The following is a 25,442-nucleotide window of genomic DNA, read 5'->3' as shown; positions in this document are numbered from 1 at the left end:
ACTTGTGATTTTGCAAAGAAGTGTGAAAATATAAGATGGTGGATCATTTCAAGCTGTTTATCTGAATGTCATTTTAGGAAGCAAAATCTTGGGAAAAACATGTTGTAGTGATGTAAATTTTAACACACTTGCATGGAATGAGTGAATGGAAAGCATTATAAATTGCAAAGTAAATAAATAAATTAAATGGACTTTTCTATATAACAAATGAGTCGACTGCTGATGAAATAAAAGCAAGATAATGCTGTGTCTGTGTTTCAAATAGATGCAGTACCCTGCTGTTTGTGTCACTGATTTCATGAAATACAAACTTACATGAGTGAAAATAAACAACTTGAACTGGTGGTCACTGTTATTTTAGCTTTGTTTCACTCAAGGTTTTAATACTGTTAGACTTTCACTACTTAGGAAATACATCTCGACACACTACAGACAGAAGAGAGAACCTCGTGGTGCGCCTCACTTTTCATTCCTTTATTTAACCAGGAAAATGCTGTTTTAAAACTATCGTCTTGACTCAGTTCCTGTTTTCCGGGGGAAAGAGTTTATTTTGAAAGTATAAACGGAAGTTGAGCTTCAATCATTTGGACCTTTACACTAGCTCAAATGGGTAGCTAACAGTAGATGAGAAGTTTCCTGCTTGTACTTTGGTAAAGTCACTGCACGGGACTTCATTGAGCTATGGGAAACAAAGACAAATAGTCCCGTGGTTTGGGGATTTTTTTTTCGACGCAACAGGTAGGGGACATTTTGGCTCAAAGTGCTGCCTAACTGCCAGCCGGTAAACTCGAAGTGTTAGCTGAATGGCCGTTAGTCTAATAATAATAACAGCCATCTGCTTAAGCTTCAGGGAACCGGAGACCTTCCATGTAATGAATATAGTTCAGAAACACTATTTTATTTTATTTAAATTTTATTCGAAGACCTAAAAGTGTAAGCAATTGAAACTTCAGTTGTGTTTATTTGCATTATTATTGAATAACTTCGCTCGTGACGCTTGCTGTCACTCAACTGATTCAACTATGTCTAATCAAACAGCCAATAGAATCACTGAACCGCTTGACTGCTTTAACTCTCAGCCAATAGGAACCCGAGCCAAAGATAGGAGACTCCCTAGACTGTATTCGCTGTCTCTTTCCGGCGCAGTATGGTGGGATGCTGATGCTGAGGAACCTTGTTGATCTGTAGCATCACCAGAGCTCAATGTTTGTCGACATGCTGTGCTGTCAGAGGCTGCAGCATTGCGTTGACCTCTGTCTGGGCCTTTTTTTGTTTTTAGCCGGGCTGCAGCAGGTGGAAGCGGCCGCCGCCGACACAGAGATGATCAACTTAAACTGGAAGCCATTCATCTACGGAGGAATAGCCTCGATTGTCGCAGAATTCGGTACTTGATGCACCAATACACACAGACACTCGCTTCAGTCTATTTCAATGTAAATCCAAAGGGCAGTAACTACTAATTTGTTTCAGATTTATGTATAAATTGTTACCAGCTTCTGAAATTTGCTGACAAATTGTGCAGCAGCACCTGCAGAGTGATGATGACTCTGGTTTCAGAGGGAAGCTGGTGGATTCTGCTAAATAGATTTAAAGGCCATAAACCTAATAAATAAGTCTAGAATAGATAATGTGCACAGTTCACAAAGTCAAAGATACAGCAGAATGGCAGTTAGCCTCAATTTGCATCTTCCATGTGATATCAGCAGGTTTTAGTCAGAGCTAGCCTCTAGCTAAACCGGAAAATTATTCCTGTACAAATATACAGCTCTGGAAAAAATTAAGAGACCACTTAAAATGGTCAGTTTCTCTGATTTTACTCTTAATAGGTATATGTTTAATAGATGTTTAGCACTCTTAATAGGTGTATGTAATAGGTATAACATTGTTATTTTATTCTATGAACATCTGACATGACTCTGAAATTCCAAGCAAAAATTAAGTATTTGCAGAAAATGAGAAATGGTCAAAATAAGGGAAAAGATGCGGTGCTTTCAGACCCCCAAATAATGCAAAGATAACAAGTTCATATTAACTTAGAAATAACAATACTAATGTTTTAACTCAGGAAGAGTAAAGGAATCTGTATTTGGTGGAAGAACCATAAGGTTTTCAATGGGGTTTAGTAATTTTTTCCAGAGCTGTATATGTATTAAATCTATCATCCTAATACTGATTATTTCAGTAACATAAATATTTATAAAAGTTGTAAACGATGTAGGTATTAGACTGTAAATTAATGTTGTGTATAATTAATAACAGAATATACAATGCCCTGCAAAAGTATCCACACTTCTTGAAGTTTTCTACATTAAAACCACACATTTTAATGCAATTTAAAGCTGTGTTGGATTGCGGAGTGGAAACTAAACAATATCTTGTTATGATAAGATATTGTTTGTAGCTGCTTTTACACTGATATCAATACATAATATCCAGTGCAACCACAGACCTTCAGCAGTCACATAATTAAGTGACAGAGTTAGTCTAAGTGTAAATGTAGCTAACATTGAATAAACCATCCTAGTAGTGAAACATCATTCAGTAGAAGCTGATCAGAGTACATGGAAAGATGGATTAGTCTGAGTAAAAAACACCTGCTAAATGAAGATAGAATGGACCAATCAAAGTTTTACCAAAATCCAATTGAAATTTCCATGAAAAGACTTGGGAAAACTGATGATTACATAAACTGTCTAACCTGACTGAGGTAAAGCTATTTTTTCAAAAAAAGATTGAACAAAATCCCAGAATCCAGACTTTACAGCCCGAACTTCAGCAGACGTGGTTCTATAAAAGTATTTACACTGGGCCATAATTTTATAAATTTCACTTGTAGAAAAATCACCATTGTGTGCTACTTTGTATTGGACTGTCACATAAAATCCCAATAAAGATTTGGGGCTAACATCCCTCTCAAAATTCATCGTCATTTTAATCTGTTATTTTCCATCTTCAGGTACATTTCCTGTGGACTTGGCTAAGACCCGGCTACAGGTCCAGGGTCAGTGCCAGTACATGGAGGTGCGCTACCGGGGCATGTTCCACGCTTTCCTCAGGATCGGCAAGGAGGAGGGAATCTTGGCGCTCTACTCTGGGTATGCCGCTGTGTCTTGCTCACATTTTGTTCTTGATTTTTGATTTCCTCTTTTATTTTCCGGTTAAGAATAATAATAAACTTCAAATAAGCAGATAGCTCACAATTTCTTTTAGGAATATATTAGATTCAGTTACGGATAACACCAAATGTTTCTTTACGTTTTTGCAAAATTAGATAGAAAATTAGAGACCTTCCATGTTCTATCACATCTCTCAGTAGTTTAGATATTTAACATGAAACCCAGCTCATTAACATTAAAGGTGTTATTCTGTTGTTTTTAAATGAAGATTTGATCATCACTAGTAGTTTATTATCACTGCTCCTTATAGCTAGTTAACCAACACTGATTTGTTTCTGAGTCTTCTACTATTCAGTGATGTTGGGACACCTGGGAATATTTCAGGAGATTTTTCCTACTAGAAGCAGTAAAACAGATTTGTGATCTATAACACAAACCAGATAAGGCAGTTTTGCAGGGTCTTCAGTACAAGCAGCAGTAGTAGTAAAAGTGAAGGAATTACAAGATTTTTCCCATTTATGCATCAAAAATATACTCCTGATATTTGGGCTTTTCCCTAAACTTAGAAAAAGGAACTACTGATATAGTTCACTGAAAGAGGGGAGTTCTTAGTGTTGGTGCATTAGTATTAGGGATACTAATCCAATTTTCACCTGCCAAACATGGAAAAAAGAATTCAAATTACCGTTTCCGGGTGATTGATTGTTTGCTTCTCTAATATTGGGGTCCACAACTCCTAAAACAAAGTAAAAAAAGCTCCAACTGCTTTCCTGGAGGAGATTTTAGTTATTGATGTGAATAATTTTAATCTGACCTTACTAGAAACGTCTGGTTGAATTATCATTTTGTTGAATCCAGTCATCAGATATTAGAGTACTGTATTTCAAAATTTTTATGGACCACTAATTAATTATTATTATTTTTTACATTTCTTCTAGTTTTTTTCTATCGCTTTCAAGATTTGTTGATATTTCTTACTTTGACCTTTCAGACATGGTGTTACAATGTATTTACACCATACTAGTTCAGTTCAGGGTTGATTGGTCCACTGATCCAAATGCAGACTTTTCACTTAGACCCACATGTTTCTCTCCTGGTCTTGCATATAAAATGATAAAATTGTTGACTTCAACTGACAAATTTTATTTTACCGCTCTGCACAGGATTTCCCCGGCTCTTCTGAGACAAGCTTCCTACGGTACAATCAAAATAGGAACGTACAACTCTCTGAAGAGGATGTTCGTCACTCACCCAGAAGGTAAGTGTTTGTATATTTTTTGCTAAGTATGCATTCTTCCATCTTTTAGTTGGATAAACTATTAGTTTGAAACCACTTCCAATGTTTCAAAAAATCCTCTAAGCTTGGATTTCAAAGTTATGAATTGTTTATATAGTTTTGCAGACACACAGCTAGACTAAAATAGCATTAGTTATGCTTTGGTCTTAACCAAATCTTTTTTGTGTAGATGTAAAAACTTCTATTCGCAGAAGAAAAATCAAACAAGTTTCACTTCACTTTTTTATGTCTTATTAAAATCTTATGTTGGGAGCTTATTGTAGTATTTACACCCCTGCTTAATAGAGTTATTCTCACAGCCTCAATGGAGTCAACTTCATTTAAACAAAGAATGAGGAGAACTCCTTAAAACTTTCCTTTATGATTATTTGACGCAGAGTCAATATAATAACCTGACTTCAGTAATTTGCAAGCTAAATAAGAGGGAAACAAGTTTCAGAAAAATAGATTTTGAGGAAATGTTTTACAAAAGAAGAAGTGTACTAATAATTAGAGGTCAGATTTCCTCTGACTGTCTCTGATACCAAAGATAAATATGATAAAATTGTAACAGAATTATATATTTCTTTGTTACAGACAGGGATTATGTTTGTGAGCTCAGAAGAAAAATATGACTGATATATTTAAAAAAAAAATACAAGTATTTTGAGGGTTTGATAAAGAGATTGAAGTACTTGAGTGATTGCTTTATCTCCAGTGTGTACATAAAATGACTTTGGTTGACATCCAAATCACATTTAGCTTCACTTATGTGTAAATAAGCGGCGCCATGATGTTTTTCAGACTGTCAGGATGTTTATGGCTGCTCTTTGGGTTTTTTTCCCCCTCTCTTCATGATTCATTATATGACTTTTTCCTACTGATTGGTTTCTGCTTTATCTGCCACTGCTACCTGCCGTTGCCAACAACATTCTCTTCTCCCCAGTGTCTCTTTGCCATCATCGACTGCAGTGCAGTTTCCGAGTAAAGTTCAGAAACTGCAGAGCTACAAACATTTCAGCTCCAAGCAGTTATTTTAAATTTAATTTGCACTGACTCAATTCACTTTTTATCTTTATTTTAATCGTGATTTTCCTCAATCTGAAGCAAGAAGGGAAGACTGAAGGCCTGTACTCATTTTATTGAGTATAATTCTGATAAACTGTATTTTTTTCACTAGAAAGCTCTTCAGTAAATGCACTGTGTTGACCTTACTTAAGCAGCCTTGAACTAGAATTAGACCATAAATTCTAACTATTTGTGTTATGTCTAAAGATTTGTTGTTCAGAATATTGTGGCCAATTTCCACACTCTTATTTTTGTGCAGCTTCTTTAAGCATCTGTTTTTAGTTGATTCAGATTATTTTTAGAACAAATGTGAAGTCAAAATGTGTAAAAACAACTTTCAAAAGGTCATTATTTGGCAATTTAATTGTATTTGGCGTAAATTCAAAATGAGTCGCAGCACTCGCTCTCCAACAAGGCTTCTCCATTTTAAAACGAGGACAATATAGCAATGGAGATTTTAAACGGTCTTTATTAGGAGTTTATATTTGCAATTAGGGCAGCTAACCTTCATAAAACAGTTAATATGTTTCTTTGCATTTAATTTTAAACGTACAAACATTTGGGCGTGACGTTCACTAGCGATTGGACGTCACATATTTCCATGTAAAACCTTTATTGATTTCAGATAAGATCCAGATGTGAAAATAACAAGTCCTTATACTTGGATCTGGTTATGTTATGTAAATAAAAACCTTTTTTCCTAAACAAGCAAAATCAGAATCATCAGGTCAGACTTTTAAAACATGGATATTTCCATTATGACTTAACATCTGTGGTGACTTCTGATTGTGCTTCGGTTCACAGATGAGACATTGATCATCAACATCTTCTGTGGGGTCGTATCCGGAGTGATGTCCTCCGTTCTGGCCAACCCCACTGACGTCCTCAAGGTGATTGCTAATGGTAACATTAGTCCGATGGGTCTGTTTGCCAACACATAAAAGCAGCTTTGCTGGTACGTTGGCATGGAAATGGGTTGGTGTTCTTCCAGGGCTGTTGCACTCAGGCAGATGACGTCATTCTGACGTCACTAATAAGGAGAAACTCAACATTTCTCATTAAGTCAACAGCTGGCTGTAGTAGTGGTAGACATATAAATCAGTTCCTAAACATACATTTATGAGAATCTTTAAAAAAATTCTAACTTTCCATAATTGTTTTCATTCCAGATAAGAATGCAAGCGCAGGGCAGCCTGCTGCAGGGCAGCATGATGTCCAACTTCATCAACATCTACCAGACCGAGGGCACCAGAGGGCTGTGGAGGGTGGGTTCTGTCTGGATGCTTCTGTGACCATTATGTTTGGAATAATGCTGCTGTGGAACGTTTTATTGGGTTCAGGGACGACTGGGTTCAGAGGCAAGGTCAATATAGTTAAATAAAACTAATGAAATAACCAGAACTGAAATTGAAGAAACATTTTTGTGAACTGAAATAAATAAAAACGGTAATTAAAGGGGACAAACTATAACCAATGTCATGGGTTTTTTTTAAAACTAATACATACTAAAATTATAATATGATATCTTTTGTTTTCGTGTTTATGAATCTATTTATTAGCCTTTCGAACTAACTTGACTGTTGGGAAATTCTGGTTCTCCATACTCACCCTGGCAGCACTTATGCTAGTCTGCAAAATAGCAACAGCTACTTTGAAGTTTGCGGTTTTAACAAGACAAAAAAAAAGAACTGGAAGAGGTATGAATACTTTTGAAAGACATGGTATGTATGACCTCAACTCAGAAATACATAACCATATCCAGTCTAACCCCAGGCCTAAAGATAAGGAAGAAAATATCTTATTTGCATAATTTTTGACTTTCAGTTGTAGAAATATTTTTGGAAAATATTGACAAACTTCTAGGCAGTTTATTCAGAGTTGTTCCGTCATAAAGCCAAAGTCAGACTTTGTTCTTCTTCTTTGTTTTCAGGGTGTTATCCCCACTGCCCAGCGGGCGGCCATTGTGGTCGGAGTGGAACTTCCTTTCTATGACGTCACAAAGAAGCACCTCCTTCACTCTGGCCTCGTGGGAGACACCATCCTGACACATTTCATGTCAGTCTCTTCTTTATAGCAAATTTCTCTTGGTTTTTGTGTACGGTAATAATCACTTTCAACATGTTTTCCACAGGTCCAGTTTTACCTGTGGCCTGGCCGGGGCCATCGCCTCCAACCCTGTGGATGTGGTTCGGACTCGCATGATGAACCAGCGGGTTGTGTCTGGAAGCCCCATGTACAAAGGAACGCTGGATGGAGTGATGCAGACTTGGAGTAACGAGGGATTCTTTGCTCTTTATAAGGGATTCTGGCCAAACTGGCTGCGACTGGGGCCTTGGAATATAATTGTATCCTTTAAAAGCACCCAGAAAAACCTATTTCAGTGAAGAAACAAAAAAAGACAATAGTTTAGACCAGTCTTACTCAAACTGTGGTCCCTGGACCACTGGTAGTCCGCGGGCGCCCACTGGTGGTCCGTTAGGTACTGCATGCAAACGACAGTTTACTTGCCGTGAGGTTAGCTCAAAGTGCGACGCTACAGCTAGCTTACCAAAGGAATGTGTTTAAAAATAATAATGGAAAACTTAAAATGGAAAGCTTAAAACCAAGTCACCCAAAACAAAAGCTTCTGATACCGATGGGAAGAAAACAACTCCAGGACTACTTAGAGAAAGCCAAGTCATAGCTGCTGAAAGTGTTGATGTGCCATTCACTAGCGATTGAACGTTCCTTTGAATGTCTCTTTGTGGTGAGCGGTCTCTGTTAGTCAGAACTGTTCTTTGTTTTGTTTTTTTTACTTTGCTTGCTTATGATGCGCTGCTTACACATCTAAAGCTATTGTTATTTTTATTTAGTTTAAAATAATTAAATTAATTAAATACAATTAGTAAATACAATTGACAAAAATGGGTGGATTATTTTATATTTAATGGTGCAGAAAAGGATTTTTTGTTTCTGCTAAAGCAACTCAAGTCTATTTTTTTTAATAGTGCTTCTAAATAACAAATAACCCTAAATGTTACTAATGCACACAACATTTGGTTGTAAACTTCTTTTTTATTTCCATGTGTTTGACATCTTTGGAAAGCTTAGACACTTTCAGAATCAGTTAACTCAAAATGCCAAGTAGATGTGTTCATGGCTTTGTTGTGGCCAGTCACATTTTCCTAACAGCACCACTCTTCTCACAAAGATGAACAAAGAAAACAACAATAAGTGAGTTAAGAGACTAATATTTTCATTTCAGGTTGCAATATATTTTAAGTTGTATTGTTGCGGGGGCAATTTCAGGTCAGGTGGTCCAGGATTGTTTGTTAAATGGGTTAGGGTTAGGGAACGCTGCTTTAGATCTAACACTTACCTGCTAACACTTCCTGCAGTTTGTCTAAAAGTAAATCTATTGAGGATCAAAATAAGTTAATTTGAATAGCGTAGAAAATGTAATCTTTACTTTAAAGACATTTATTCAGTGGAGAATGTAATCCTCCCATACTTTTGCAAGTTTTGCCATCCCTAGAGAAGACTATTTGATTTTTTTCTCTTCGCACAATTTTTTAAAATCATCCACAAAATTTTTTAAGGACAATAATTATTCTTTCCACTTTAACGTTGTTAACAAAATTAGAAAGAACATACTATTTATTGCAATAATGAACACCAACATACTCAATTAACTGTTTTGTGACTTGGAGAAAATAAACAGTGGCTGCAAATATTGACATATGATTGTGAAATTAATGAATATAGTAAAATGTCATACAAATATGGAAACCAATATGTTTATTGTCACTTTTTGATCTTGTTAGCTGTTAAACTTAAATTTAAAAAAAAACTTTTTTTGATTTTACAAGATCTAGCAATGCAAACAAAACCTTGAGTTTATGTCCATGGTGCCATGCACTCTTAAGAAGATTCCAGAGGCCTGTGGAACTTTAATAGGCCAACAGCATCACAGATCATACTCAGTCCCTTTCTGTTCAGGTTTGTCACTGCCAGCCTGTGTTTGAATGTCAATCTTCTATTTGCTAGTAAAATGAAAGGTGAATTGTCGTCATCTGACTCCCAGTAAGCTTCTCCTTCATGCAAACTCCTGAGCTTTTCCTTAGCAACCGATCCAGTTCTTCATCACGTTCGAGCAGCTGAAGACGCTCCCGTTTTAACGCGGGCCGCACGTGGGACCGCGCTGGTCTGCTGGACATTCCCAGAGATAAGTGGAGTTTGAACAGAGCAGCAGATAGGAGTTTATGTGCACCAGCAAGCCCCGACTCTCTGTAAATAAGACAGAACCTCACACTGCACTGGTGTAAATATTTTTTTTACCGTCACCGTTTTTGTTTTCGTGCCATTTTAGTTCCATGCCGTCACGTTGGATACTCCTCAGGCAGCTAAGTGTGTGGAGAGCTGGCAAAGAAGGGAGACTGAATAAAATAGGTCGCTCGAGTCACAAACTAATAAAAAAATATTGTTATCCTCATCATGCACTCAGGTTTCCTGCATGTTTGTGTGTTTATCTACTGAACTGACTTCTCTTTTATTTGTCCAACATCATAAGATGAGTCGAACACTGGAACGTCTGATCTGAGTGCACATACAGTAGCTTCACACGGCGGCACAGGGATAATGAAAAGATTCTTTTTAAAGCCACGATGCTTTATGCTTTATAGAAAAACTGAACAAATGACAGGCTTACTGTTACAGGCTGGAGGTAAAGCAGATGTCCTGACTGAAAGGAAGTAATAACAAACATGAAAACATCTGTTTTTATGTGAAAAGAGTTAGAAAATCCGTCTATAGGAAGATTTTGGTGAATAAAATATGCTGTTAAAATCCCAACTGAACCAAAGTCTCCAAAGAGAAAAGAAGTGACACATTTGCATTGTTATTTATATTTATACTTTATTTTACAGAGCTGCTAATTTTAATGAAGTTGTTTTCTTATTTTGCCTCAGAATGACATATTCCTTTGAATTTGTTCACCTCCGTTCTGAGACAGCAACAGGGAACTGGTTGATCATTTCTGTCCTGATAGGGTATATAATGTAAATGTCTGTACAGTCTCATCCACCCATTAAAGGTGAATGTACTTCCTGTAAATCAGCTGTACATTCAGTTTTTTACTTTGTGCCAAACAAAGTATTATGTCCACAGTGCCATGGTGCACCATGGATTCTTTTAGGCGCTGTTACATTTCTCTGGAGCTGCTCCGTTGCAACACATCCAAATAAGACTCTTTGCATGCATTAAGAAGACCAAATTAAATTTTAAACTAACTTATATTTAATGTGTTGCATAGGTCTAAAGACATTACACCTAAATATTCACATTCCGCATCACCAAACATGTTTAAATGTCAAATGTTATTTATGTTTCTTTTAAAAGCTAGAGGTGTGGATTTTACTTGAATATGAGTTATATTTAAAGCTGGGTGTTTAGTGTTTAGAAATCTTCTTGGGTTTGTGGACATGTTATTATTTGCCATTATTTGTTATTATTGCTTCTTAATAATAAGATTTGTTTCGTATTTGCTTTTTGTTTGTGAAAATGTAAAATGCCTTTCAGTCATTTCTGTTCTGGCCGAGGCTGATAACCCACAAAAAAGTTTTTAAAAGGTTTCAAAACCACAAAAATGTCTGTGCTGTTCGTATGGTTTTAATGGGAATAAGCACCTGACTCATGTTTCCTCTGCATTTATGGAGTAAACAGTGACTGTCTTCCGGTTTCTGTCTTTTTTTATATATTTTTCTTTAATCCCCACTATAATTTAATAAGTAAGATCCCAACTGCTACTAGTTTGTTCTGACTTTCCTAGAGAAACGTTTTCACGCTCTTTGTTCAGTCGACAGAAAATGAATCATCCTGGAAAATGACGTCGAGATCAGCAGCTCATTGTTTTAACTCTAGATTAATAACATTTTTTTTTTTACAGAAATCAAAATCACATTCTGAATCAATTATTTTAATCCAAAAGAAAAATTTACAATTACATCTAAACATATTTAAGGCTTGTTTAAAAAATAATTACCTCTTGATAAATTCACACCTTTTTGGGGGGGGTTTGTCCTGAAAACCGATTTGGAATAATTGTCTGTTCCACTCATAGTCCACTGTAAGGAAATGCAGCCATGTGACTCCAGTATATAAGATCTACCAGCAAATGGACATTTCAATTTTCTTTGATCAGAGGTCAGCAGACAACTAGCATTAATGGGAATCAGGACCAAATTAAATGGAAATAGGGTATAACTCTTCAATTGTTCTTAAATAAAAAAATAAAAGTTAAATAAGAATTTTTTTAAACTACTCCTCTCCACAATCAAAAACACTACTAAGAACAAACAAACTTGTGCTGTGATTTTTGTACATTGGTTTGACATTATTCATAGTTAGAATGTGGAAGTAGTATTCTGTATAATATCAACTCGTGGGTACAAACTGGAGAAAAAGTAAATCAAGTGATTGGAATTAAGATTTCTAGATTTTTCTCTAATCTAAATATAAATAGATAGATTGATATTATTTCAGGATTGAAGTCCAAATCACATTAAAAAGAAAAAAACAATCAATAAAATAAGAGAAAAGAAAGTACATACAAAGGCCCCATACTATTCAGGAGGCATATCAATGTCTCCAAAGTACAGATGAGGAACTTACTGCATTATGACATGCAATATGATCTGTTGTCACAAATTTCAAACCCCTGCAATACAGCCTCATAAGATTATTTCTAATATGACTGGTTAATTTCAAAGGTGCTACAGCATCTGTTTCAGTTTGAAAGTTTACAGAAAAGATTCTGCTGTGAGCTTGTAGGTTTTTGTTGACTTAAGCTAAAGTTTGAAACATGTTTCTCCCTCATGTTCTTCTGAAGGCTCTCCGGTTTCAGCACATTGTATCCCCTACTTAATCAGTTAATGCCTTTAATTATCGCTTTTATCATCTGCTTGAAAAGTTGCTGAATGTTTGCTGCTGCAGCAATGCATGGATTGAAGGAGGAGTGTTGTGATTGGTTGATTGGTTGCAAGAAAACTCAAAATGAAGAAAACGTAGAAGAAGACAAATCACTTCTTTAGGAAAATAAGATATTATTTGGTGTTTGTTTTTCTTTTCTTTTTTAACAGTTCAGATCATGAGAAATTTTGGGTTTAACATTGGCAACATTTTGATTTACACAAAAACAAAGAAGCCCCTAAAGTCACTTTGTTCTGTGCATAAAACAAACAAGCCAGATGTTAAAAAGGTTCTCATCACCAAGTTTTAGTACTCATTGCAAAGGTTTTCATTGTTTCTGATTGGTTTTCGGGCCAAAGGTTTGTTTTTGTCAACATTTCAGGTATCAGCAATTAGTTCAAATCTGTATATTCCGAAAAGCATTAAGAGAACCAGTCATTGTGTCTTTTGGAATGGGAAAACAGATTCATCTCATTAAAGTAATCAGTTTTTCCATCACAGCATGTAGCTATTAGCTCATTTGCACAATGTTGAGAATATAAATGAAAACTGTTTTGATGTGTGACTGAAAAGGAGTTGGTTCTCTGTTATAATTATCTATATGAAAATATTCAATTGGGGAAAAAAGTTGAATCATCTTCCAATAGCTTTGTTTTTGGTCAAATTTAATGTTCTTTGAAGAGACTGTTCCTTTAATATGCACAAAACAGTGTTTGTGAAACAAACTGAGGTCTAAATCTTCTTAAAGTTTGTTTCTAAAATCACCATAGAGAATTTGATCTTGAGTATATTTTTGTCTTTTTATTTAGACAGCAAGACACCATTTACATTGTGTTGGCCATGGTAATACAATTATCTGTTCAGCTATTATAAGTCTTCATTCAAAATTTCCAATGCCGTCATCAAAATAAGAAAGAAAAAAATGTACCATTCTTTGTGTAGAGCTATATTTACATGGTGGGTTTGGGTGTTAGGCCATATTTATAAAAGCTGGTGAGGTCTTGATGTTCAGTCTGTGGCATGCTTTTTGGTACCATCAAAAGTTGGATATTCCAGCAGCTGAACTTGTGCAATAATAATCGTTTGCATTCAGATGGTGTATTTGATACAAAATGAAAAAGTCCCATTCTTTGGCAATATTCTGCATGAGGAATGATGTTGTGATTTTACGGTCAGTAGTTGAACACTTCTCTGATTGAACAAACTTGCACTAATCAGAAAATAGTCTGTGAAGTTTTAATTCTAAACATCCATCCTTATCACATCTCAGTGAAGGATGGATGTTTTCTCTCTAAACTGTGTCGCAGTGTTAGCATTGCATTTAAAAACGTGACCACTAGAGGTCCTAGAAGGCTCTCTTACAGATAAATTGTCCTGAATTTATCTTGATGAAAGATTTGGCTGTTTCAAGATCCTGAAAAAGTTAAAAAGTTTAACTTCATATTATTTGGAGAAAGTTTCAGCTTTTCATCAGTCTTGAATGTTTCTGTTTAATATGCACTGGGATATTTTCCTCTCTGTAAATACTTGAGATCTGCTATCTTCTGTGTGAAGCCTAATAAAGGCCTATTGTGTGGAGATAGCCTCATACATGCTTTGTTTTTACTCATAATAAACTGGTTAAATAGTTGTGAATTCACTTTTTTATGGAAATGTGTGGAGCATATATTTTTTGTTAAAGTTTGATTTTGGCAGATTTGGGGGGAACATTTTCAAATATAAACATCCAGTTTCTCTTCTGACTTGTGACTTCTCTCATATAGGATTTTTTTATTTTAATAGTATTACACTGATCTATTTGCAAATACACAGACGTATTAGTTATTGCATTTAAGGGCATTTCATATTTGCAATGAGTTAAAAATTTGCAAACCAATAAATCAATCTGAAAGGAGGCCTGTGTTTCTTCTGCGAACTTGCTGATGCATTTCCTTTCAAATGTTCAAATTATTTAGCAGAGAAGGTAATAAACCAATAAATCAGTCTGCTTGGGAAAAAAATACAAATATTTCACTGCCCATGATTATTTTCTTGTATCATTGTTGTCTGTATTCTCACTTTTCACTTGATGAATGTTAATATTGAAAGTTTTATGTGAATTTTTTTTTGCCACTTTGGTTTAATGTTATTTATATTTACTAAATAAAGGACATGCTCTGACTGTGTAGGCATGCTTTATTCCAAAAACAATGAGTGTCTTTTAAGTGTAAAACAGCTGCGACATTTCAGCACTAAAGTGACGCATTGAAGGCTTTATTATTTTAGCGCTTGTTGAGGTCATCAAACCGACCAGGTTCAGGTGTGTCTGATTGTCACACAGGTGAGCTGTGTTTTTAATGAACCCTGAGAAGCAGTGGAGGGAGAAGCTTTTTTTTTTTTTTGTAAAGTGTTGAGGCTGATATCTTGCTGCTTTTGACTCATTAAGTTTGTTGCGATTTATGTTTTTTAGATTTTGTAGCCCATCCAGAGAGCTTAATGAAATTTTAGCCGCAAATACATCTGCTTGCGTTGTCTCTGTCTGGTTAATTTTATATTTCTATTTCTTTAAAAGCAGACTTATTGTACAAGTCTTTTTATGATCTGAGTTTGTTTTTTATTCTTATTTAGCTGAATAGCTTCTGTGTTTTGCGCTGGAAAGTAGAGTGTGTAAGCCATGAAAGAGGAAATTGCTGCCGCTGTGTTTTTTACTACTCGGCTGGTAAAAAGATACGGCTGTCTGGATAACGACAGCAGGGAGCGTTTTGCTGCCGCCCTCACCTCGGCTCTGTTTGAGAATTACAAGAATCACTGGCACCCAAGCGTGCCCACCAAAGGACAGGCCTACAGGTGAGGCCCCTGGGAGCTCGTTGCGATACACTGCTGGGCTCAAGGTAACGACTCCAAGATGTGTAACAGGTTTAAAGTTAAAAGTTGCTGCTTGAACTACTCTACTGGATGATGCTCTACAGGAATTACTATTTCCTTATGACTGAGGCCATGTGTTAACCTCAACCTTTAGGTTGTCTGCTGCACTTATGGTGATAAATGTTCACCTACAAGTAAGTGAGATGCTTTGTCCAAAAGTTTGTTTGAGCTATCCTTCATCTAGACTAGGTAAAGAAAATAAGTGATTCTCAATAACCTCAATATGCTAGCAATTTTCTTTTGGAGGGACACCCAGGTATGAAAAGTGACCAATTTCTAACTGTATATTATATTTTCAGAGTTTTTTCTAGGTAAAAACGGCTCCCAAAAATAGCTGAACCCAAAAGCTCAATTTACTGCTGTCATATGCTGTCTTATGTGACAGAGCAATAAATGAGAGTCAAAATGAGAACTCTTGCCTTCTATAACTTGGTACTCTTGATTGAAAATTGTGTTGTGAACTTGTTTAACTGTTCTTCTTGGACCTTCTCTGGCACATTCACTTACCTACTGAAGCCCACTGGGCCTTATGGGGCCACGTTCTGATTGTAATGTAGTGGTGGTTATTAGTTAAATTTAGAGGTATGGTGTGAACTAAGTTTTTGTTTGGGTTAGTAATATACTGGTTATGGTAAGCCTTTTGAGTAAAGTAAATGCAGTTACTAAACTGAATTGCAGCCTTTAACACCTGTCTTCCCCAGTCTTATGCAGTTTCTCCTCTTTGAATGAACTGTACTGAAATGAAACTGTGCTTCTGTGACAAAGACATTCTGATTCTAATTTTGTCATTGCAATCTGGTTTCAGGTGTCTTCGTATGAACCGTGTCCAGCTGCAGGACCCGGTGTTGCAGCAGGCCTGTGAGTGGAGCGCAGTGCGGTACGAAGACCTGGGGCTGCCCCTGGAGATCACAGTGTGGGTCGACCCTGGAGAGGTTTCTTGCAGGTCTGTTTACCTGAGAGCCAGATGAGTTGGTGATAAATGGCATTGCAGAGTTAAAGACTGCCAAAATAACCACTGGAGTCAATGTGTTTAAGGAACTTTCTCCATCTGCTTTTGTTTTCTTTCGAAGGTACGGTGAACGTAGCACTCCATTCTGCGTCTCAGTGTTGGACAGCTATCGGCGCGATGGTGAATTTTCCCGACGCATCCATGAGGCTGTGGAGCGAGCAAGCCTCGACATCCAGTCGGGAAGTTCTTCTGATGAAGAAGACAAAGATGTGGACAACAGCACGAGTAGCAACAGTAGCTGCCGCCGTCCATCAGGCCCCTGCCCTTCCACAGGCCTCGAGCCTAAAACCATCCCAACTGTCATCAACCCCAACAGCATTTACCGGGTTTGCCCACATGAAGCTACAATATTGTCCAAAACTCTTAAATTGTCCATTTCTTTATTTAACCTCAACATTAAGAACTTTCCTTGTAATTTTAAGAGTCTTTCTGAAATGTTTTAGACTCTAATAACTGTTGTACCCTTCTTTTTTTACAGTTAAGCGAGTTCTCTCCAGGAGCTTCACAGACCTGGCTGAGAGAAAAGAGGAAGGGTTTCCCTGGAGAGTCTTTCTCTTCCTCCACTGGATGTCCACCGTCTCAGTTCTCCAACCAGAAAGGCTTTAAATCCAATCGGACCACGTTTACTTTTGCGGGGCCCCGTGTCGACAAGTACCACTGGGTCTCCAAATCTCGATCTTGAAGTTGGCTGTGGCTCTTCCCTTAGTACTTAATGTATTGCTTTAAGACTAGACTTTTTCATAGTGTTTGAATCTTTAAATTAGTTTATTTGAATTGGTTTAAATTGATAGTTTAAAGTATTGCTGTTTAAGCAGGTTTTTATGAAACGTACTGTGCTATTTTAATGTAATTCTATGTGTTTTTAACTGAGGTTAAATCAAGTGTGAATAAAGTGAGAATGAACTGTCATTGAAAAATAAATTTATTCCTGCATCATCTGCCAATTGTCTTTTTTTTCCCCCCTTCATTTAACAACTTAGTATGGTATGACTTGGTGTGGGTGATGCCTGTATGAATGTGAACTTAAGATACTTTGAATCCAGATAAGGTATTTGACACTTAAATTAGCACCAACGACCACCTCAAAGCCCCAACTGCACCACAGGAAAATGGCAAACTTCAAGATTTCTACTGAAAACCTTATGACTGCATCTTGTAATGTGTGATTCCACTCATGGCAGATGAGCAACTTGCCTCCTTTGGTGTCTGTCCCAGGTTTTTGCACTGAATACCAGATAGTTTACATATAGTGTGCATGATATAAATTATGCAGTCAAGATACTGTAAGTCCAAATGAAATGTTTTATTTGAATTGTTTGCAGATTTGGGAACTAAGCAGGCAACTTATTCAGACTTGAACAACTTTCACCTTTGGTCTTCTAGCAGATTAATTTGCATCCAGATGGTAAAGTATGAAGCTGCATTTGTCTTTTTGAAGCAATAAACTTCCAGCATATCCAATTTGCATATTAATCCCATGTTCCCATTTTGCCTGTTGTGCCTTTATTAGTTTTCCTGTTTGTGACCAAATGTTAAATTGCCTTATCAATTTGTATTTTTTCTCTGCTTTTCATTCCCTTTTAGTAAGAGGTGTCAACTAGATGGACACAATAATTCTACTGTGGTTGCATAATGTAGATGAATAATGCAGTTTTATTACAAATCTGAATTAAGTGGGTTGCTGTTTTTGAGATGAGGTCGATTTAAGTTTTGTTTTGAAGATATATTTTCTCAATGGTAACCGGTATTGCTACTCTTCGGAGTACCTGGGTGTTCACCTGAAAAATAAACAGCTGGAGTCATAACACTGATGCTCTTTAGAGAAAAGGTCGGAGTAGACACTACCTGTTGACTGAGTGAGGTCCTTTGAAGTGGATGGGGGCTCCTGGAGGCCCTTTTTGACTCTATAGAGACATCAGCTGGCTTCTATAGTGTAGTATGTGGGAGCAGCAGCTTATCTAAAGCTGAGAGGAAGCAGTTAAGCTAATCGGGAAGGCCAGTCCTAAGATGCCCCCTCAACCCAGTGCAGACCACAGGTGGTGGGAGCCCCTGTTGGACAGTCAGTCCCATGCATGAACCTATTGCTGAATTGGAGAGCTCCTTCAGTGCTGAATCCTTTGTGCACAAAGCAGTGTAATTATAGATCCTTCCTCCCAGCAATTGGAACTGGAATATTTTATCACAATTAGGCTTATACTCAGAAATGTTCACATCCCTGCTCTTTAGTGTGTAGTTTTCCTCATTTTGATTAACATTCCTGCTGTTATTTGCACAGCCCTGTTGTTTGCTGTTCTTTAGTTTTTGTAAATAGTCTTGTTTTATGCACAAATACACAGGCACGTTTCATACATGTTTTAGTTTATAATACTCAGTTGCACATTTCTTTGAATCAGAGTATGCATTTTAATAGCTGTTTAGTATTGTTTTGTGCTGTACCTTAGCTCTTACGGTACACTATGTCATCCTTCATTCTATTTTCTTTTTTTATTTTTGTGTAAATTTAGATGCTTTGACTTGCCTGACACTTTGCTGCCGGTACAACCGAATGTTCCCACTGAGGGACAATAAATGTTATTTTTGTTTTATCCAACTAAATTTTACAAAAACAAACATACAAAAATACATATCAAAAATTAGTTGTACATAAAATTGAGTGTTTCTTTTGTTCAGAAATCCTGTTTCGGAAACTTTGCCACTCACAATATGGCGGAGTTGCTCATGTATCGTGGGCAAAGAAGCCGATGCGGCGGCTACTCTCATATGTATGCGGTGATATATCTAAAACAGAAACAGCAGCGTGAAAAGCAATGCTAACAGAGAAAGAACATTCGGCTGGTGACTATGCCTTTTGTCACAGCCTTCACCTTCTCAGCCAATAGAGTAAGAGTTTTGATTACTAAACGCAAGACCTTGTCCAATCACAGACATCGTCTTTCCGCGCTTCCCTACTGCTTGCTCACATCCGGTCGTATATATTTTGCCACGAGTTAGCGGCGAATTTGGAGTGTCCATTTTGAGCTGTGAGTCGGCGACCCCCCGGTTTATTCACGCAAAGTAAGCAGCGGGTTCTGTTGTTATTAGCTCACTTAAACCTTAGTGAGGTGGTTCAGTTTTATTTAGGCGTTATTCTGTGTGCGTCTGTTCTGAGAGGGGAGGGTTATTTTGCGGCGTGTCTTGATGTTAGCATTTAGTTAGCTGAAGGAGCTAATGGTCATGAACGCGATTATTTAAAGCGATGAATGAAACGCTCCCTTCCATGTTCCCACGCTACTAAGCAACACATGCGTATGCTTTAGCTCTTGTTTATTGGTGTATACTCCCCGACTATTCGTTATTAGTAATTTAACGGGCTCCTTAGTGATTAGCTGCAAGTGAGGCCTTCTATCCGTCCCGAGCGGGTACGAGGCAAAGCGCGGTCCGCTCAAAAGCTCAACAACATGGAGACTCGCGGCGCTCGTTATCTTTTTGTTTATATATTGTCGTTTTATGGACCCTCAGAGATGCACACGTCTCTCTTTTTTTCATAATTTACTCATGTTTACTTTTGTGTTGTGCAGTCCTCTGTAGAAATGAATGAATCTTGGCAGATGAACGATCATAAGGAACGTGTAATCTTTCTGCCATACTGCCAAAGGAGGCCTTTCATAGTTGGGATCACTTAAATTATTCATTTCTGTTTGCGAAATTCTAGTTCAATTTGTGAAAAAGCAGAAAGAAGACCTCTATTCATTTTGGAGCTTGGACTTCATATCTGTTTGCAAGTACCAAGAAATTTATAATTTTTTTTTTTTAGTGGAAGTTAGTTTATTAGGAAACTTTAGTTTATTAAAAATCTTTCAGGCCCTGTTTGACACGTTCAAGTGATGTGATTATAAAACTATTCAATCCAAAATTATACAGTTATAGTTTTGAAGGTCTGAGTTGGGGTAGGAAAGCAGAGTACCTATTCATTTATGGTGATTTTCTATATTAATTAAAATGGCATATGCTTTTAATTTATCAAAATTTGCCAGTTTTCAGACAGCTGAAGGACAAAAGCAGTGAAGTTCTTTAGTTTTTAAGGGCAGCATGCATCAATCAATGTTGCAACACAGTGAAATTTCTGGAGCAAATGCCTTGGAACTCTCAGATGTGGTAGACAAAAATAGTATAGTCTGTAATATAGTGGCGTACTTTAAAAAATCCAATTATTTATACACAAGGCATTTTATTGGTCCTGGGAAAGAAAATTGTTATAAATACTTGCCTTAAATGTATACATAGGTGCAGAGTGAACAACATATTTGGACTCATGAAATAAGCCAAATGAAATGTATGCTCCCAGAAAGTGGTGCCTTGTGATTTAATTAAAATAAAATTAAACAGATTTATCATGGCTCGCGATTTATTGAATGTTGCATATACCAGTGTAATGTTTTTTTTCCCACAGCTTGTGTGATGTTTGTCAATTTTATTAAAATACCGAAACACAAGCAAGGTTGAGTATTTTGGAGGGAACTTGATTTGAAGAACTAATTCGCCATATAAACATTACAGCACTCTTTTTGTTTCATCATATACTCCCTAGGATTAATATTTATCAGTTGCAGTAACCATGGTTTCATATTTTCTCTAGGGAAAAAAAAGTATTCACATAACTGCATGAATCTGAAACGCACTGAAGAGCTGCGTCTTTCACTAAAAATATAAAGTTATGTGCTCCTTTGGGGGCATTTTTTTAGAAGGCATAAATATTTGCTCCTTGGCCTTAAACGGCCAAATTTATTAGCATCTCGCCATTTTTCTACTTTAAAAAAAAAAAAGCTGTAATGTTAGGCCTGTTCAACATTTCAAGTGATGGTCCTCATACTTTGAACTTTGTGCTTGTGTGTACTCAGTCTCTTGAACAGAAACCAATTTCAGAATGGCAGACGCAGAGAATCTGCTCATGGAGACATCGGAACAGAACGGAGACGAGGACCAGAATGGAGCCGAGCAGGAGCTGATGGGGGGCGACGACAGCCAGGACAGCGGCACAGACGGTGGCAAGATCGACGCCAGCAAAGGAGAAGAGGATGCTGGGTAAGAGTTTAGACAGTCATGCTAACTCCAGTGTATGCTGGGATTAAGTGAAGAAGTTTTGTCTTTGTTTAGAAGAGAGATGGAAGTGTTTTGTGTCTTCGGTTTGCAGAAAAATGTTTGTTGGTGGCCTCAGCTGGGACACAAGTAAAAAAGACCTGAAGGATTACTTCAGCAAGTTTGGGGAGGTCTCAGACTGCACCATCAAAATGGACTCCAACACTGGCCGGTCCCGAGGCTTCGGCTTTGTGCTCTTTAAAGACTCTGCCAGTGTGGACAAAGTGAGCCTCATTTGATTGTTCTTCCTTGCAACAGCAAAACACATTCCTGAGATGTCAGTTGGCTTTCTTGGAGACACTGATGATACCTTTTTGTTTCTGTAGGTGCTGGAACAGAAAGAACACAGACTTGACGGACGTCAGATCGACCCTAAAAGGGCGATGGCGATGAAGAAAGAGCCTGCTAAGAAGATCTTTGTTGGGGGATTGAATCCTGAAGCAACCGAGGAGGCCATCAGGGAATACTTTGGCGCTTTTGGAGAGGTTGGTGTCCAGTTGAATAGTAGAGAAAGTCGTGAAACAGGTTTTTAGCAAACCTTCTTTTTATGTAAACTTGCACTTGAAGTTTGCATCATTTATATTGTGATGTTCTCCTAGATTGAGACCATTGAGTTGCCCATTGACCCCAAATCCAAGAAAAGGAGGGGCTTCATTTTCATCACGTATAAAGATGAAGCCAGCGTTAAGAAGTGTCTGGAGAAGAAATACCACACCATCGAAGGTGGCAGGGTGCGTACGCTCTTTCACTTTTTCTTTGCCTTCTCAAAGCTGGATGGCCTCAGGTCAAGACGCGGATTTCATTTCCTCCACAGTGTGAGCTGAAGATCGCCCAGCCGAAGGAGGTGTACCAGCAGCAGCAGTACGGGACGGGACGTGGAGGAGGATATGGAGGCCGGGGAGGAAGGGGCCGTGGAGGTAAACGACAGAGCTGCTGTTTCAAATACATTAGAGTAGTGTTTTTCAAATGTGTGCCACCGGGGGGCGATGTAGAGGCCTCAAAGTTGGAGGGAAGATGAGGAAAAACCTTTATTTTATTTTTTTTTATTGATTTAAATGTTATTCCTGATGCTCATTTTCAAATTGGCTGTAAAAGTAATCAAGCTACTTTGCTCCACAAGCTAGTGTAACAAGCAAGAAATAGAAATGTTTGATAATGAAAAAGGGCAAAGGAACGTACTCTGATGCAAGCACCATAAGAACGGTGGGGATGATGTAAAACTTGATGTGATTAGTATGAAGTATTACATATTATAACGGAGGGAATTGTAATGAAAAATTGTATTATCTGGTAATAGACATATTATCTAATAAACCTTTCTGCCATAGAACTCATGGCCATCTAGAATCAGAAGGTGTGAAACAGTAGTTATTCTAAATAAATGTAATAATTATTCACTAGTCAATAAAAAAAACATTCTAAAAGTTGATGTTTCGCTACAAATTTTGATTTGAAATGGGGTCCTCAGCCAAGCGTTAATGCTCTTTGGGATTCCATGGCATGGAAAAATTTGGCAACCCTTGCAATCAGAGACAATTTGTTACTTTTAGGTTTTAGTCATAGTTGCTCTTGTTTCTCAGTTATTGTGAGTACTAGTGATTGTCCAAAGTGAAGCACATCATTGCATACCAGTCTTAGGCCAGGGAGGCCGTCCTTTGCTTTGTATTCGGTCTGAACAAGATCAACTGTTGTCTCAGGTCAGAGCCAGAATTGGAACCAGGGCTACGGAAACTACTACCAGGGATATGGCGGTCAAGGCTACGGCTACGGTGGATACAGTGGCTACGGCAATTACGACTACTCTTCTGGTTACTATGGATACGGCACCGGATATGACTACAGTAAGTGATAAGTCAATGAACTCGTTTCATCAGTCTTCAGATTATTTTGGTGATTTCTGTGGCTTTGAGAGTATTTTATATCTAATGACTTGATGGTCCCAGTAGTGGGTGAAGTGTTCAAGTCTTTTGAAGTGTTGAAATGATCAAAAAACACTTAAAGATGCTGGGAATTTCATTTCAGCCGTATTTGGAGTTGTTTTCTTCACCACTTGGTGTGATTTTATATATTTCCATTTGCCATCCTGTTTTCCCTCCCAATTGGTCTCAGTTCGGTTTGCAGGGATTAAATGGTGACCATTTAAAGATGGTCATTCGTCCGTGTCCTTTGTTTATATTTAGGAGACAGTGAAGAAACTTCCTGCCAAAGTGTCTGACTTTCCTGTTTTGTCTCCATGACAGACCAGGGGAATGCCAGCTACGGTAAAACCCCGAGGCGGGGGGCACACCAGACCAGCTACAAGCCGTACTGATGATCACTTGGTGGGGGAAGGTATGCTGACCAACACATTCACATCCGTTACATAAGTGAAGTTCTTTAGAATCAAAACGGCAGTTCTTTAATCAGCAGCTCAACCCGGACAGTGGGCTCAGATGAACAGGATTTGCTGTGTTACAGATGTTTATTTGGTTATTCTGGGTTTTTCTGGTAATGAGTAATGTTTTTGCACTTCTTTCAGATTTAAGCTTAACTTAAACTTTTTGTGTTCCTTAAGACTCCAGTGATCCAGTAACACCGACGGCAGGACGGACACACTGGGTTCACTAAGACCTCTTTTATGACAGAAGACCATTTGTACAGAAAACATCTGAAATGTAACTTTTCCATGTTTTTTTTTTTTTTTTGTTTTTTTCTTTAGACTTTTTTTTTTTAAGTTTTGCTTTTCCCTTTGGTGTGTTTTTTTTATTTTCTTTAAATTTTATTTTTCCCCCTCCACATTTCCACTGGAAGTGTAATTTTTACTGTACTTTTTGGTACCTGTTTTGATTCTAATGTATTGTAAGGGTTGTATTTTACATGTGTGCTGGCTTTACAGTATAAAATCGTTGCGCTGTAAAGGAGCTTTTTTGACAAATAAAACCAGTTTTCAGTAAATTTTTTTTCTTTTTGTTCTGACGCTTGCAGGTTTGTTGAATCAAAATGGGGTTTAAGTTGAGTTTGTTTCTTTTTTTTTTTATTTGGAGGGCTTGTGAAGTTTGTCTGAATACGTGAAAACCATTTGAGTGAGGCTGACGTGTGAAGGCCTACAGCTGTGTAGGACGTAATGTGGGTGTTTCTGTTTAGAGTATTTAAGTACCGCTGATTTTAGATTGTCCCCCTGTTTTTTGTTTTTTCTTTTTTGGACAGATTTAATCTTGCCAGTGTAGTCTTCTCAGCCAGTGTCGCTGGCCTTTATTAGTAATAAACATTCACATTTGGTAAAATCTCTGTTCTATTTTGTTGTTTTAATGTTACTGTTAAATATAACTGGCTTAAGTTTGAATTTCCGGAGTCTAGTTCCACAAAGCACCAGTTTATAAGTATTTTAAAAACCTGAAGGGTCCAAAATGTCCAGTTGTGTATAAATTAGTGTGTTTCTGCAGTTTACTTCCGTTAGTGGCTTACAACTTATGGGAACTCCAAATTCAGTATCCTGGAAATAACTAGTTTTACTATAGATGTGTCGCCACCTGGTGGACATTCGTCCAGCAGACACTTCACAATTAAACGGAAAAACACCAAAGGTCATGCCAAGAAGTTCGCTGTGGAAATTCAGTTCTTTTCAAAAGCATTACAACATGGTGGGCTGGTGACGGGAAATATGCAGGTGCTGGTCATAAAATTAGAATATCAGGAAAAAGTTGACTTAAATCAGTAATTCCATTCAAAAAGTGAAACTTGTATTTATTCATTACAATACAGACTGGTATATTTCAATTGTTTTTCTTTTTAGGTTTATTACTGAAGAATGAAAACTCCAAATTTAGTATCAGAAAATTAGAATATTCTGTAAGTTTTAATATTGAAAACCCCTGGTGCCAGACTAATTGGCTAAAAACACCTGCAAAGGTCTCTAAATTGTCTCCCAATCCAGTTCTGTAGGCAACATAATCATGACTGCTGACTTGACAGGTGTCCAAAAGATGACCGTTGACACCTAGCACAAGTGGACAAGGCACAAAAGGTCATT

General features: G+C 37.3%; 3 protein-coding genes and 1 long non-coding RNA gene across 5 annotated transcripts; 3 read left to right on the top strand and 1 right to left on the bottom strand.

The window, feature by feature from the left end:
* Positions 1 to 550: 550 nt before the first annotated feature.
* On the top strand, positions 551 to 14,040 carry slc25a14 (solute carrier family 25 member 14). Of its 2 annotated transcripts, XM_032576236.1 has the most exons (9): positions 551 to 738; positions 1,280 to 1,384; positions 2,957 to 3,095; positions 4,280 to 4,374; positions 6,265 to 6,350; positions 6,630 to 6,725; positions 7,391 to 7,515; positions 7,592 to 7,805; positions 9,576 to 14,040. In XM_032576236.1, the coding sequence occupies exons 2-9, from the start codon at positions 1,321 to 1,323 to the stop codon at positions 9,615 to 9,617; spliced, it is 861 nt and encodes a 286-aa protein (XP_032432127.1). In that variant the 5' UTR covers positions 551 to 738; positions 1,280 to 1,320; the 3' UTR covers positions 9,618 to 14,040. The 2 variants fall into 2 exon arrangements, with proteins under 2 accessions (XP_032432127.1, XP_032432126.1); XM_032576235.1 differs by lacking the exon at positions 551 to 738 and having other exon boundaries at positions 1,140 to 1,384.
* LOC116728277 (uncharacterized) lies at positions 4,197 to 23,124 on the bottom strand. Its single transcript, XR_004340973.1, has 3 exons — positions 22,968 to 23,124; positions 22,849 to 22,851; positions 4,197 to 4,209 (listed from the first exon to the last, which is right to left on the bottom strand). It is a non-coding gene; the product is annotated as an uncharacterized LOC116728277 (long non-coding RNA).
* On the top strand, positions 14,688 to 17,256 carry btg4 (B-cell translocation gene 4). The gene is made up of 4 exons (XM_032576239.1): positions 14,688 to 15,231; positions 16,115 to 16,252; positions 16,380 to 16,644; positions 16,797 to 17,256. Exons 1-4 carry the CDS (start codon positions 15,059 to 15,061, stop codon positions 16,998 to 17,000), a joined length of 780 nt encoding a protein of 259 aa, XP_032432130.1. The 5' UTR covers positions 14,688 to 15,058; the 3' UTR covers positions 17,001 to 17,256.
* On the top strand, positions 19,241 to 24,696 carry LOC116728274 (heterogeneous nuclear ribonucleoprotein A/B-like). The gene is made up of 9 exons (XM_032576238.1): positions 19,241 to 19,372; positions 21,196 to 21,379; positions 21,489 to 21,657; positions 21,760 to 21,918; positions 22,033 to 22,164; positions 22,248 to 22,350; positions 23,131 to 23,274; positions 23,674 to 23,764; positions 23,988 to 24,696. The coding sequence occupies exons 2-8, from the start codon at positions 21,222 to 21,224 to the stop codon at positions 23,742 to 23,744; spliced, it is 936 nt and encodes a 311-aa protein (XP_032432129.1). The 5' UTR covers positions 19,241 to 19,372; positions 21,196 to 21,221; the 3' UTR covers positions 23,745 to 23,764; positions 23,988 to 24,696.
* The last annotated feature ends 746 nt before the right edge of the window (positions 24,697 to 25,442 follow it).

Source organism: Xiphophorus hellerii, chromosome 11, assembly GCF_003331165.1.
Source record: "Xiphophorus hellerii strain 12219 chromosome 11, Xiphophorus_hellerii-4.1, whole genome shotgun sequence".
NCBI classification, from domain to species: domain Eukaryota; kingdom Metazoa; phylum Chordata; class Actinopteri; order Cyprinodontiformes; family Poeciliidae; genus Xiphophorus; species Xiphophorus hellerii.
This window is presented reverse-complemented; position numbering and strand designations above follow the sequence as displayed.